The following is a 14,828-nucleotide window of genomic DNA, read 5'->3' on the forward strand; positions in this document are numbered from 1 at the left end:
GCATCAGCAGGGGAGGCAGCAGCCAAAGTGGTCTCTTCCCTTTGGGGAAGCTGCAGGATCCAATGCCAACTGTAGCTCCACCCAAAGAGAGGGGGGGGGAACAAATGAAGACAGCAGCCTCTTGTCACCCCTCCACTGCTTGTTGCACACTTGGGTGAGCAAAGGAGCCGCTACTTCCAATTGCTAGCCCTCTGACAAGGTGGGTCCAGCCCCAGCCTGCAGCTCCACTGCAGTGTCACCCACTCTGGCAAGTGAGTGGCGGGCAGAGCTCCCAGGGCAGCAGGTGCTGTCTCTACTTCAGGCCCCAATCCCAGTCGCTGTGCTGGCCAATGGGACACCTCTGATGCTCACTCACAGTGGCAGACTTTGGGCTTTAAAATTTCAACAGTGCCCTGGGCAACACCAACCCCCCCCCGCCGCCTTCTTCTGTTTTAAGCCATTGTTGCAGCACCCTCTTGGCTCAGCGCCCAACCAACCGGTTGTGCTCTCCTAAATCCACCTCTGCCATTCACAGCAAGCTATGGAGGAGGCTTCAGGACCAGCCTAGTGGGCCCTTTGGGTCGATACAGCATGAAGGATGTGAGGGGCAACCACCCAACACACTCCAGGTGTCAAATGTGGGGCTCAGACCCCTAACAAACGTGACATGAAGGCTGGCAACATCAACCCCCCTGTGTGGGCATCCCTTGCAGAAAACCGCAGTGCCTGGAGACAGACAGGTTGTGCATCCACAGCAGTGACCAGAGGAGGAATGGCTGCTGGGAGGAGTGCAGAGAGAAGAAATGCCATGGTGCATCTGCAGCAGCCCAACTGGACGCCTTCATCTGCCCCGGCTGCAACGAAACATCTCTCTCCAGTATCAGTCTCTACAGTCACAGCAGATGTTGTAACTCTCCACCGATTTGACTTCATCCCCAAAGGCACACTCTTCCATTGTCTCCTGAGACGGAGGGATGCCAACAACAAAAGACCCCAAACTTTTAGTATTTGAGTCACAGAACTGCAGAGTTGGAAGAGACCCAGGTCTCTACCTCCTTGCTGTACTCAAGCTATGGAAGAAGTCTGAGCAAAGCAGGGATGGAAGGACATTCGGGAAGCTGTTCTTATGTAAATATAAACCAAACCAGTTTTAACAAGGAGAAGTAGCAGAGAGGGGTCCCACGCAGCGACTAACACCAACAAGCTAATACAACAGAGCCTTCCCCAGCTCCTTCCTGGCTGCGCTCAGGCTTTGTTTGAACCTGCCATTTCCCGCCCCCCATGTCGCCGTCCGAGGCGAAGGGTACTCTGCACGCGCTCAGAGGAGCTGAATGTTTCCCCCCCTGCAGGTAGGCAGGTAAGAGCGGGAAACAGACAGGGAAAAGGAAAACAGCGTCTGTTAAGGCCAGACTAGAGCTGGCTGAAAAGCGCCGCCTGAGCGGGCGCCCGTGCGCCTCACCCCGCCGCCCGATCAGCCATTCTGCACAACGGCAGCCTCGCCGCCCGGCCCGCGGAGCCGGAGCAACTCGCCCGTCGCCGCGCTGGCCCCGCCCCCGGCCCCGCCCCCGCGCCGCCGGCCAATCCGGCTCGGCGGAGGGGGAGGGCGATGCAGGCTTTGCGCCCGCCCTCCCTGTGGGCTTATTGAGAGTTATATCAAGAAACCCAGTTCGGAGCGAGCGAGGAAGGGGAGAGCGCGCCGGAGACGGGAGGAGAAGCCTGCGCCGCCCGCCCGCCCGCCTGCCTTGCCCTGCCTCCGCGGCCAAGCAACAGCCCGCTCCGGGTCCCGGGCAAGGCGAGGGCTCTGCGGAAAGAAGTTGCGCGCTCAGTTTGCCGGCGGCGCGGAAGGCGAGCGCAGCGCCGGGCGCGGGCATCGGGCGGCCGAGCGGGGCATGCCCTGATCCGGAGGAGAAGCGCGCCGGGCTGCGGGGCTCGCTCGCCGGGCTGCGCGGCCGCCTTGGCCGGGGCTGGGGAGCCGGCGGTGTCGCCTGCGCCGCCGCGAGAGGGATCGGCATCGCTTTGATCAGCATCCTCCTCGTCATCCTCAAGTAAGGAGGAAGAGCAAGTAAATAAGGGAGGGGCGGAGCGGGAGGCAAGGTGGAGGGAGGACGAGAGAGACGCGCCGAGAGAAGCATGGCGAACCCGGACGGAACTGTGAATTTGTTCTCTGGAGTTGTGAATTTGCCACCGAGGAACAACACCTCTGCTCTGGAGGAGGAAGCGCCCGCCTTGCCGGCTGCTTGCTGATTCCCCTTCCACCTCTCCTCTCCCTCCAAAAAAGACGAATTTGGTGGCTACCTGGGTGCCCGATGCATTGTGCGGGGCTTCCTCTGTGTCTTGGTCCTGGGAGATCGGATCCTTCCTCGGCTGCTGCTGCTGCAGTTCATCGGCACACGAAAAAGCGGCAACGTAAGTGCAAAGTTACATATGCTTCTCTCTTTTTTGGAAGGGGAGGCATTTTTTAAAAAATAAAATTGATTTTAATGTATATTCCGACGGGAGGGGGGGGAATCTCCGCGTTGCTTTGGGCTTCAGTTTGCTGGCTCTGCAGCCCCTACCTGCCTGCATCAGTGTAATGGAAAGGATCACGGATATCAACGCGTAGCTTTTAATGCAGATGTCAGATCAGTGCTTCTGACCAAACTCTCTCCGCCTCCCCCTCCCCCGATCTTATAAGGACGCCTGGAGCTTTATTTGCTCCCATAAGGGCATCTGAGCAGAAGTCTCTCTCTCTCTCTCTCTCTCTTTCTTAAGCAGCACTATTAGACTGCAGTATTTATGTGTGGCAGCTGCTGCTAATAACACATCCGGAGGGGCAGCCGAGTGTCACTGACTGCATCACCCCCCCCCCATACAACCCTCATAACAAAAAACAAACCAACCCCCAACAGCATCTTTCTGCATTTTCTTTGTAAACATCTGGCTTGCTGCTTCTGAGTTGGTTCAAGGCTGCCTCCTCCCCAAAGCTTCTGTTTATGTTGAAGTTGAACCTTCTCCGGCAGATGCAAGTCACATACACTGGCACACTGGCACATCTGGAAAAGGTGACATTTTGGTTGGCTCTGGGGAAGAAACTAGAGGTCCTGTTATTGTCTTCCTTAGTTAATAGAGATGGGAAGTAGCCAGAGAGCTACTGCAGAAGCAGCAGTGTGAGCAGTTTGTCTGAATCGTTAAGAGATCCTAGACCATCTTACAGCACTAGCCTAGGATAAAACACACAAGCAAGAGGAAGGGGAGGAAAATGTAGCTGGGTAATTTAATTGGGAGAAGGCAGGATGCATGATGCTTTAAATTGCAGTGGGCATACAATTCATGCTATGCATTTTTTAAAAAAGAACTTCCACTAAATTTTGGCGTGGAAGGAGAAAGCATTGCATGGTATGCTCAGTTCAATGGACTGATTTGAACAAACATGTGTATGTGTGTGTGTGTATGAGAGAGAAGAAAACGGCTTCTCTCCCATCAATCTTGTAACTAGTTAATTTCATTCTGAATGTGTGGTATACTGGCACATTCATGGAGAGGAACTGCTTGCACACACAAACGAAAGGAAGGAAGAAAAGCAGGTGCCGGGTGTTTGTAAGTGTGTTGCAGAAACGTGGAGCAGGGCTTGGCAGTTGCATCTGGTGTCAGTTAAAATGAGTCAATAACACTTCTTTTTTATTGTTGTTGTTGTTGTGATTGTGTTGACAGTGGCTGTCTGGAAGCAAGAGCTCTGATGTGATGCATCCTGCAGTCCTCCCCTTGCGAACGAGGCAGCAGCATTCCATCGTGGAAACCTGGAAACCCTAAAACCCTGAGAAGGAGCTATAAACACATTATCATGGACCTGAGGGATTTTTACCTGTTGGCTGCCCTGATTGCCTGTTTAAGGCTGGATTCTGCTGTGGCTCAAGAACTTATTTATACCATCCGAGAGGAGCTACCGGAAAACGTCCCCATCGGGAACATACCAAAGGATCTGAACATTTCTCACATCAATGCCGCCACAGGAACCAGCGCTAGTCTTGTCTACAGACTGGTCTCCAAAGCAGGGGATGCCCCTTTGGTGAAAGTGTCCAGCACCACAGGGGAGATCTTTACCACCTCCAACAGAATCGACAGAGAGAGACTCTGTGCAGGAGCTGCCTATGCTGAAGAGAATGAGTGCTTCTTTGAGCTGGAGGTGGTGATTCTCCCAAACGACTTCTTTCGGCTGATCAAGATCAAAATAATTGTGAAGGATACCAATGACAATGCCCCCATGTTTCCCTCCCCTGTCATCAACATCTCCATACCTGAAAACACTCTGATCAACAGCCGCTTTCCGATCCCGTCGGCCACAGACCCCGACACTGGTTTCAATGGGGTGCAGCACTATGAACTTTTGAATGGGCAAAGTGTCTTTGGGCTGGATATCGTAGAAACTCCAGAAGGGGAGAAGTGGCCTCAGCTGATTGTGCAGCAGAACTTGGACAGGGAGCACAAAGATACCTATGTGATGAAAATCAAAGTCGAGGATGGAGGAACCCCCCAGAAATCCAGCACAGCTATCCTCCAGGTCACAGTAAGTGATGTCAATGACAACAGGCCAGTTTTTAAAGAGAGTCAGGTGGAGGTTCACATACCAGAGAATGCCCCTGTAGGTACCTCGGTCATTCAGCTGCATGCCACAGACGCAGATATAGGAAGCAATGCGGAAATCAGATATATTTTTGGTGCCCAGGTTGCTCCTGCAACTAAAAGACTCTTTGCTTTAAACAACACAACTGGGCTGGTGACAGTTCAGAGGGCCTTAGACCGAGAGGAAACTGCCATCCACAAGGTGACGGTGCTGGCCAGTGATGGTAGCTCTACACCTGCCCGGGCAACTGTTTCCATCAATGTGACTGATGTTAACGATAACCCCCCTAACATAGACCTCAGGTACATTATAAGTCCCATCAATGGCACAGTGTACTTATCTGAGAAAGACCCCATCAATACCAAGATTGCCCTAATTACGGTCTCAGATAAGGATACTGATGTGAATGGCAAAGTGATCTGTTTCATTGAGAGAGAAGTGCCATTCCACTTGAAGGCTGTTTATGACAACCAGTACTTGTTAGAGACCTCTTCCTTGCTGGACTATGAGGGCACCAAAGAATTCAGCTTTAAAATAGTTGCCTCCGATTCTGGCAAGCCCAGTTTGAACCAGACCGCCCTAGTAAGAGTTAAGCTGGAAGATGAAAATGACAACCCTCCAATTTTCAGCCAGCCTGTAATTGAGCTGTCCGTTTCCGAAAACAACCGCCGTGGTCTGTACTTAACAACTATTAGTGCCACAGATGAGGACAGTGGGAAAAATGCAGACATTGTTTATCAGCTTGGCCCCAACGCCTCCTTTTTTGATTTGGATCGAAAGACAGGGGTTTTGACAGCTTCCAGAGTCTTTGACAGAGAAGAGCAGGAGAGGTTCATTTTTACTGTTACGGCCCGAGACAATGGCACCCCTCCCCTGCAAAGTCAAGCTGCTGTAATCGTTACAGTATTGGACGAGAATGATAACAGTCCCAAATTTACTCATAACCATTTTCAATTTTTTGTGTCGGAGAACTTACCAAAGTATAGCACCGTAGGAGTGATCACAGTGACTGATGCAGATGCAGGAGAAAATAAAGCTGTCACTCTTTCCATCCTGAATGACAATGAGAACTTTGTTCTGGATCCTTACTCTGGAGTTATAAAGTCCAACGTTTCTTTTGACCGAGAGCAGCAGAGTTCCTACACCTTTGACGTCAAGGCCATCGATGGAGGACAACCGCCTCGTTCTTCTACCGCAAAAGTCACTATAAATGTCATGGATGTTAATGACAACAGCCCTGTGGTCATCTACCCACCTTCAAATACTTCTTTTAAGCTGGTGCCTCTCTCTGCTATCCCTGGCTCTGTTGTGGCCGAAGTGTTTGCTGTTGACATTGACACGGGAATGAACGCTGAGCTGAAATATACAATTGTAAGTGGAAACAACAAAGGTTTGTTCCGTATTGATCCGGTGACGGGTAACATTACCCTGGAAGAAAAACCTACTCCTACTGATGTAGGGCTGCATCGATTAGTGGTCAATATCAGTGACCTGGGTTATCCTAAATCTCTGCATACCCTTGTCCTTGTGTTTTTGTACGTCAATGACACAGCTGGAAACGCCTCTTATATTTATGACTTGATCCGCAGGACTATGGAAACACCTTTGGACAGGAACATTGGGGACAGCAGCCAGCCTTATCAAAACGAGGACTACCTTACCATCATGATTGCTATTGTGGCAGGTGCCATGGTGGTCATTGTGGTGATCTTTGTCACTGTTCTGGTCCGCTGCCGCCACGCCTCCCGCTTCAAAGCTGCCCAAAGGAGCAAGCAAGGGGCCGAGTGGATGTCTCCCAATCAGGAGAACAAACAGAACAAGAAAAAGAAGCGGAAGAAAAGGAAGTCTCCCAAGAGTTCCCTGTTGAATTTTGTTACCATTGAGGAATCCAAACCGGAGGATGCCGTTCATGAACCTATCAATGGGACCATTAGCCTTCCAGCTGAGCTGGAGGAGCAAAGTATAGGAAGATTTGACTGGGGCACGGCTCCACCCACCACCTTTAAGCCTAACAGCCCTGATCTTGCTAAGCATTACAAATCTGCCTCTCCACAGTCCGCTTTCCATCTCAAGCCTGACACTCCCGTCTCGGTGAAAAAGCACCACGTGATTCAGGAACTCCCTTTGGACAACACCTTTGTTGGGGGTTGTGATACCCTTTCCAAACGCTCTTCCACTAGTTCAGATCACTTCAGTGCCTCAGAGTGCAGTTCCCAAGGAGGCTTCAAGACAAAGGGCCCCTTGCACACCAGACAGGTAAACGAGCACTTTTACTGGTCTATAAGTACTGCATACAAGTGCCCACCCAACCAGTACTAAAGTGCCAGGATATATTTTCTTTCACTGTAATTTTAGCTTAGTTATAATATGCATAGAGCAAAGCGGGGGAAATACCTGCCCCTTTAGTATCTCTCTGGGGCAGGACTATGCATTTTTAGAATGAATATGATGGTCCAAAGTTGTAAGTTGCCAACTTTTTTTGTTTTAGAAAGAGTGACATGCACACACTCACGTACAAGTTCATTCATGCATTCACACGGACACCTACCTACCTAGTCAGAGGTTAAAGGCAATTGTGTGAAGTTTGTCAAGAACATCTTAGTATAGAGGTTTACTGAAGAAGAAAACATATTTTTCAGTCTGCCAATTTCAATTCAAAGGGAAAAATATATATCTACATATATATTGAACTTTTCAGGATTAAATGTGTTAGCTTCTGATAAAAGAAAAGTTGGTTACACACGAGGCTGGCTTAAGTTTCTTTTGTTTTTGTTTATTTCAGACTGATTTGGAACATTTGTAAGTTATTGTCGTTCAGGGGGTTAATTTTTGTCCTCACAAAGGCTCAAAGATTGTGTTGCACTGTGTTTGTTTGGCAGGCTATAACTAAGCTATCAGGAAGTCTTCCTCTGTTTTGAATTACAACGATTTTTGTTGTACAGTAGTAAAGTTGTGTGTCTGTTAGACAAGAGGATTTTTGTTTTGTTTGTGTTTTGTTTTTTTTTTAAAAAATGGCCAAAGTACACTTTCAGAACGAATGCATTTTGCTTTGAATAAAACATGAATTATGCAGAGAGAGAAATCACTCCATTGTAAATATGTTCTCATACTATAGTGCATAAGTGATCTGTCATTACTCATTTTTAAGCTGTGAAACATGCCATATGAAAAAAGGATTAGGATGTTAGGAAAATTCGTATTTCAACCAAATCCAGCATTAGGGTTTTTTTGGGGGGTGGGGTGGGGGTATTGTTTCTTAGGTCAAATAATTCCTTGCTAATAAAGATTTAAATGCGGTGCTGTCTATTTCATTTCACTGGTGCTTGTCTTTTGCCACTAAATTAGAATGTCAGGATCGGCCTGTAGATGGCACTAAGGTACTATGTGGCTTGGGGCTGGCTAGCTGCCAGTCCTGCAGCAGATAAGAAATGGGGGAGGGAAGGTTCAAACTGGTACTAAAGCCAAAGAAACCTTTTATTTAATGACAGTCGCACTGAAGCGACCGGTAGTTAAGCTAGCGTGTTTTGCAGTGGCTCCTTAGCGCTTAGTTTTCATTGCATCAATTGTCTAAGGCTTTAGCTGTCAAGCACATATCGCTGTTGGCATTATATTCTCTTGTGTTTTGGTGGATTGTTTGGGCTGATCACAGGGGCCATAGTCAAGAGAACAGGGCAAGATACTTTTTAATAGGTTTGTGCCAGGAGAGGTGAATGGTGACCATTCTTTAGCTTGAGTCATTTCCCCAGCTGTATGTTATGCTTCTCAAAATTGCATCTTGACTTTTGGACGTATCTTGGATAACAAGGCACTGTATTTAAAGCCCACACTTAGGAAGTATCTTGTTGAAGTAATGGTCCCCAGAACACTCACTAAATCCCTTAAAAGACATTTGAGGGGGAAATCTTCACACAGATATCTCCTTCAGAAGTATTTCAAAGCATCTTAGGCTCCTAAAATAACATCCACAGTCATTTATGCACTTCCCTCCAGATAACAACAACAACAACAACAACAGAATCATGACACCCACCAACCGTTAAACCTCTGGATATCAGTAGAACTTGAGATTAGATTGTGCTCTCCCCCTCTTTATCATCTTTTATTTTTGTTACTCAGATTTCTCACATTATTTTGATGTTAAGCGCTTCTGTTCCACTTTAGTTTTCATTTCCTGGGCTCTGTTACAAGAATGAGTCTTAACTTCTTTGAGGAGTCAAATGGAGATTAAGATCACAAATCCAAACCGATTTACCTGGCAGAGCATGTAAGCACCACCCAAGAGACTCAAGGATTCAGGGTGAGGGAAAATTAAACGCAAAGTGTTCCTCTGTATCTTCTTTATTGTAAAAAAGAGAGAGGATAAACACTTGACTTACAGTTTTAATTGCATCACAACTGTAAATGTGGATTTGCTATTTTTAATGATGCATAATTGGATTGTGATGAGGGATGGATAAGATCCAAAGTGATTCAGACAGCACCTTCTTTCACTGGTAGATCAGCAAGCTTTCAAATGGTACAGAACTCTTGCCTTATCAATAAATACAGTCCCAAATAAGGGTGCTCTCTAAGCTAGTGGGATCCTGAATGTTCTTTGTCAGCAGCAACTAGGCAACCTTCATTTTAACCAATGGAAAGGTGACCATATGGTTTGAGGTGTCGATACTTCCCAGTGAGTAGTTAAATGGATGTTGGTTTACACGTCAAGGCTTGATATGAACGCTAGATTCTCCGTTTCATAAAAGTTCTGTGCTGATACGCGATTAGAACCACCAGTATTGGGCTATAGATCAAAACTGGTACACTGTTACTGTGGTTTTCACTGAGTGTTGCAATTCATGATGCAAATCTCCACAGATAGTTTTGTTTTCAAAAGGTTTTGCTCAGGCCATTCATCAGTTTATGGTTAGTAGTCCTAAAATACTGGCAAATAGCACAGTCCTCTTGAAGTGCACAAACCCCATTGAAATGAATGAAGAAACTATTGCATAACTCCTTTTAGTTCAATGGTGTTTCTGCGGGAGAACTTGGTATGTTTTATACATTGTTATCAAGAGAAGAACGTCTTGGGTTGCTGGAGGGCAGCAGTAAGTGACTTACTGCTTCATTATTATTCTTGATAGTTTCTATTTTGGTCATTAGGTGGCTAAATATGGGATGTAGCGCCATAGAAGAGTCTCCCAAGCAAACTTTGCAGAAGTGGAAGCTATAGAAGAAAACGGCTGCACTCTTGTGTGGATCAGGTTTATTTCATTCAGACTTGCGAAGGAGAATTCACCACCATAGATTGTGCTATATCTTTGCACCCACCTTTAAGTCAGCTGTATAATAAAAAAATGGAGCAGTCCCAAAATCGGCTGTCATTTTTCAACAGTTGCTCTGTTAGGAATATGCAAGAACACACCCATTGCCTGGGTTAAGCTCAACAACGTAGCCCTGATTTAAGTAACCAGTCTGAGTATAGCTAAAGACTAGGAGACAATGCAGTTTGTTTTGCTCTGAAGAACCTAACATTTGAAAATCATCCTTATTGTGAAGGGGGAAGATTTTTTTTAGTACTGTTGGGTTTTATATTTTTTACCCCACATTCCTTTAAATTGAAGCAGGCAATGTTCAGGTTGTTAGTGATTCCACCTGAGCCTTCGTCTGTTGGATTGTTGTAAATGAAAACATTTAAAAGAAAAGAAAAGCCCAGCCTAGAATCCTAGATGACATTGATTAATTTGAGGTAATGGACTGATCCTAAGATTTGCAAGACTAGAAAATAAATACTCAGGATAATGAATATTTAACAATAGAACTTTGTGAGCTGTGATGGTTTATTATTATTATTATTATTCGAATGTTATTCTGAATTCCTTAACAGAAATGTCAGCAAAGGTATTTAGAACTGGTATACCAATAATGTTATATGCAAGTGTGTAAGTTTAAGAGCAGAACCTGTGGCCCTCTAGAGGCATGGGAGCTGCAAAGAATTCTGTTTTCCTAAAGGAGAAGATTAATGCTTTGAGTAGACAAGGTCCTCCTGAAGGATAGGTATTGCTGCCTTAGATGAAGCCGCACCAATTGGACACATTGGCTGTGGGGAAGAGACCAGAAGCATTTCCTTCCATTTCCATCTTAACCACAGTTTGTCAAGGATTGTTAAGTTTTACATAAATTCTGCAAAATAACAGAAAGATGAACCAAGCTTTTCAGACTGGATAAGGCTAATCTGAACACTCTGATTTTAGTCCCATGGAAAGGCAAAACCATCTTGCAGGGCCTGAGATGGAATATTTCCCTTGATTTACGGCTCATGGGCAGTTGAGTGCAAATCCTCCAGGTTGCAAAGCAAGGATTCTAGCACGGAGCCACAATGATTAGGAACTATATTAATTAGTCTTCATCATGTTTATTGGCACTGGGCCAACTGAGGACTTGAGCAATGTTGTCTCTCATAAGATATGATGGGGTGCGCGCATATATATATATATATATATATATATATATATATATGATAGAACCTTAAATAATTGTAGAGGAAACTATAAAATGAATATAGGGCTCCCTTAAGCAATGCAGAAAACTCCTGACAAGAAGCTAGTGCTGTAGTTAACTAAGCTAAGAAGGCACAATCCCCTCCCAGGTGGCTTGTTGTACTGTGATTTATTTCCTTATATTTACTATAAGAGCTGATAAACACCAACAAAACCTCTGTTAAGCATTCTCATAAAACTAAGATTGTAGGCAGAAAGAACAGTTGTGGAAAACCACAGTGGAACCGCATTGTGTAAAGAAGCAGGCCCACACCTTCCATCAATCAAAACATTTTGGTTTCATGATTTTGCCTATTTGCTTATTTTATTTGTTTAGCAAAAGTTACATACCACTTGATTGTCGTAAAACCTCTCAAGCAGATTACATGGAATAATAAAACTTACAGTAAAAAAACCCCCCCAAAAATTAAAGAATGGATTTTTTTTTAAAAAAAAGATTAAAGCATTTCAGCGTCTACATGTCTGGATATATAGGCTTGCCTAAACTAAATTTGTTTAAGTGGGGCCCAAAAATCTTACAGCAAAGGCGCCTGCATGACTCGCATAGGCAGGACGTCCCAAGGTTGTCGGTGTTGCCACACTAAAAGGCTGATGTCTTACAGCCGTGGAACAACCATTATGTGGCAGCCACAACTGTTCCAGTTCCACAGTGTTTAGTGAAGAATGGCAAAAATATGTTCTTGCATTGTGTTGCTGGTGTGTGTGCATAAGACTGGGGCAAAGCACTGCATTTTCAGTCTTGCCACAATTTTAAAACCTTACTCATTACTTCCATATATATATATCTATGTGTGCGTGTGCGCACAAACACAGATATATATATATATATATGTGTGCAAGTATGAAGTAAAGATTTTAAAATTGTGGTAAGACTGAAAATGCTGTACATCGCCCCATTCTTATATAACTTCTTCTTTTTTTAAAAAAAAGGTAGCAGGTTTTGTTCAGCTGTCTAAAGAAATTCATCTCTGAGCTGAGACCAAGCATGGAAAATGTCGGCTAAAAAGATTTTCTTTTTTTCTTTTTTTTTAAACGAAGTGAAAAGCATGTGGAAGTGAAAACAGGGGGTTGTAATGGAAATTGGAATATAACCTTAAGCGATAATACTACTTTCAATAGCAGCAGTAGAAATGCTAAGCAAGGCATTCAGTTTAAACTGCAAGAAGCTTCCTACTTCCCTTTTTTTTTAATTCACTGGGGATTTTTTTATGCATGTGGTGGTTTTTCTGTTGTGTATATGAATCATTAAGGTTTGTTTTTCCATTGAAGTACAATGTATAACTTTCTTAAATCGCATCACATGTGTGTGTGTCAGGGGGAGGGAATAAGATGCTAAGAGTTCAGCGCTATCAGAGTTTTGTAATAGAGTTCCTTTGTGTATAGGGACAAGGAAGGATCTTCTAGTTACCATTTCAGATTTTCATTTTCAAAGGATATATTTTTCTGGCACAGCAAAACCATATCAGCCACACTTTATTGACAGCAGTTTTATTGTAGCTGGAGGCTTTACAGTAAGCTGTTTATTGCTGTTCCCTAACTCAGTTGACAGCAATTGAGGAATTAATTTCCTTGCCCCCAGTGTGCTTTCTTGGGTATAAACAACAGATGTTTAAGATATGAAAACAGTGACCCATTTACATTTGACAACTTTTTAAATACACAGTTCTACTTGGCCTAAAATTAAGCGGAAATTTGGTTTGGGGCAGAATGAGATCCAACATGTTCAACATTTTCTGGGACGAACTGTTTTCCTCAACGGCAAAACAGAATTCTAGGATTTAATATTTCTGTGAAAAGTGATGTTCATAGTTGATGTTTATATTTGCTATAGACAGACAGCTATTACCTCCTCTCCCTTTGTTGCCCTATCTTTCCCACAGCCAGTTTTAGATTGTAAACACCTTGGGATCAGCGTCTTGATAGGTTTTCATGTTTTGCTTATGTATAATTATTAATAATAGGCAGAGATGCACTTAGGTATTTTTCATCTGGGTGTAAACGGCAATAATTCCTGTGTAATCCATTGATCACGTTGTTTCTTGCTCTGCATCTTTCTTTATGTATCAGTTACTTTTCAGCCTGCATAAACTGCAAACCCCAACAGAGTACATAGAGACACCATAGTAATTCATATAAGATGTAGCATCTATTATCCCCCAAAGATCTTTCCACACTGTAGTCAGAAGTATCCTCTTCCTTCAGACTCAAAGATCCCTCTGCTCCTTTGCTCCAGCGCAGTTGTTGATTCAGTCAATTCTCAATGGGACAGGATAACACTGAGGACTACTTTATATGCTAACATTTCCTACTTAGAAATAATGCCTGTAAGATGAATCTCCACATATAGAAAACACGCATTTTTGTGATGCATGAAGTTTTTTCCTGCTGTTGCAAGCAAATTGATCAGGCAGCAACTAAGCACAATTGCCCAATTCCTACCCTCAAGATGGAAATAATACTTGAGGTGTATTTTTTTACACTCCTTTATGCATTACAGGACTTGAGCCCATAGCAGCTAAAGTTAGTACCAACTTACAGCACAATCTTATGCATGTTTACTTGGAAGTAAGTCTTGCTTTCTTGGAAATGTGTTTAGTATTTCAGCCTAAGGCAATCCTATGCTCCCTTACTTTGGAGTAAGTCCAGCGAACTAACACCAGTTAAACAGGCAGCAGTTTGGGCAGCATCTAAACCAATGGAATGAATTTGTATTGCCTGATGCCCCATTGCTTTGATAGAACAACTATATTGGGTTGGGTTGGAGAGCTCATGCATTTTCCTGGGTAAAGGTAAAGGTACCCCTGACCGTTAGGTACTCTAAGGTTATTCTTGATTCATCAGACCAAATGATGTAGCCTAGCAGGCTTGTATTGTTTGTAACCAGGCACATGACAAGCTTCCTGCTTTTGCAGCAAAATCAATAGCATTTTTGAACCATTGGAGGTCTACCTTATATGCTTCATGGGCTGCAGTTGGCATGATGAATTTCCTCCTGTATTGAAATGTATCAAGATGCACCAAAATTGATTCTCATGTTACACTGGGCCATTTTTTGCAAGTATTATGCGTATTCCATAGTGCGTGTGAACACTATAACTTGAGCTGGTCGCTTAGAAATGTCAGTTTCTGCAATCTTGGGTTTTCACTTGGCATTGACAAAGATCAGCACAGTGGACACAGCAAACGACTTCTGGGTCACATTGCGCACTGTTCACATTCATTCAAACATGAGGGCAGTCTCTGGATTGGCAGTGCTTTTCTAAAAAGAAAAATAATGTGAGAATTATAAGTATTTCTCCTTCAAACAATCTTGATTTCACAAAGTGGGGCGTGCGTGAATTACTTTTTAAAATTTATGTGAGATTGTGTGTGTGTCCGGATGTGTGACTGTATTCAGATGTGCGTCACCTGATTAGTAGGCAAGGGATTCCATCTATATTTGAAATGTGAATTGGAATGCATATCTTGAAGCACTGCGCTGTCTTGCGCTGTGCATGTACTTATGGTACCTTACTATACCTGGTTCAGGCCTAATGCATATACCAAAGAAACAGGGTCCATTGTATTCTTTTAATCAGAACATGCAGTAATGTGTACTGTATAGCAACACCATCTTGTGAAATATAACTATTGCAACTAAAGTTATTTTGATGTCTAAAAGCTGGTTGCTCTGCAGCTTACCACTGAATTTCTTGAAAGTTAAGTATTAC

The 14,828-nt window shown here is 44.3% G+C and overlaps 1 protein-coding gene across 11 annotated transcripts in view; it reads left to right on the top strand.

The window, feature by feature from the left end:
- The first annotated feature begins 1,764 nt into the window (after positions 1 to 1,764).
- The window catches only part of PCDH9 (protocadherin 9), a 759,938-nt gene continuing 746,874 nt past the window's right edge, over positions 1,765 to 14,828 (top strand). For all 11 annotated transcript variants that reach the window (XM_081002919.1, XM_081002923.1, XM_081002924.1 and 8 more), the window contains exons 1-2: positions 1,765 to 2,385; positions 3,670 to 6,835. In XM_081002919.1, coding sequence (XP_080859045.1) covers positions 3,800 to 6,835 — 3,036 coding nt within the window. In that variant the 5' untranslated portion in view covers positions 1,765 to 2,385; positions 3,670 to 3,799. The remainder of the gene's footprint in view (positions 2,386 to 3,669; positions 6,836 to 14,828) is intronic.

Source organism: Podarcis pityusensis (genome assembly GCF_964106645.2).
Source record: "Podarcis pityusensis genome assembly, chromosome: 4".
NCBI lineage: Eukaryota > Metazoa > Chordata > Lepidosauria > Squamata > Lacertidae > Podarcis > Podarcis pityusensis.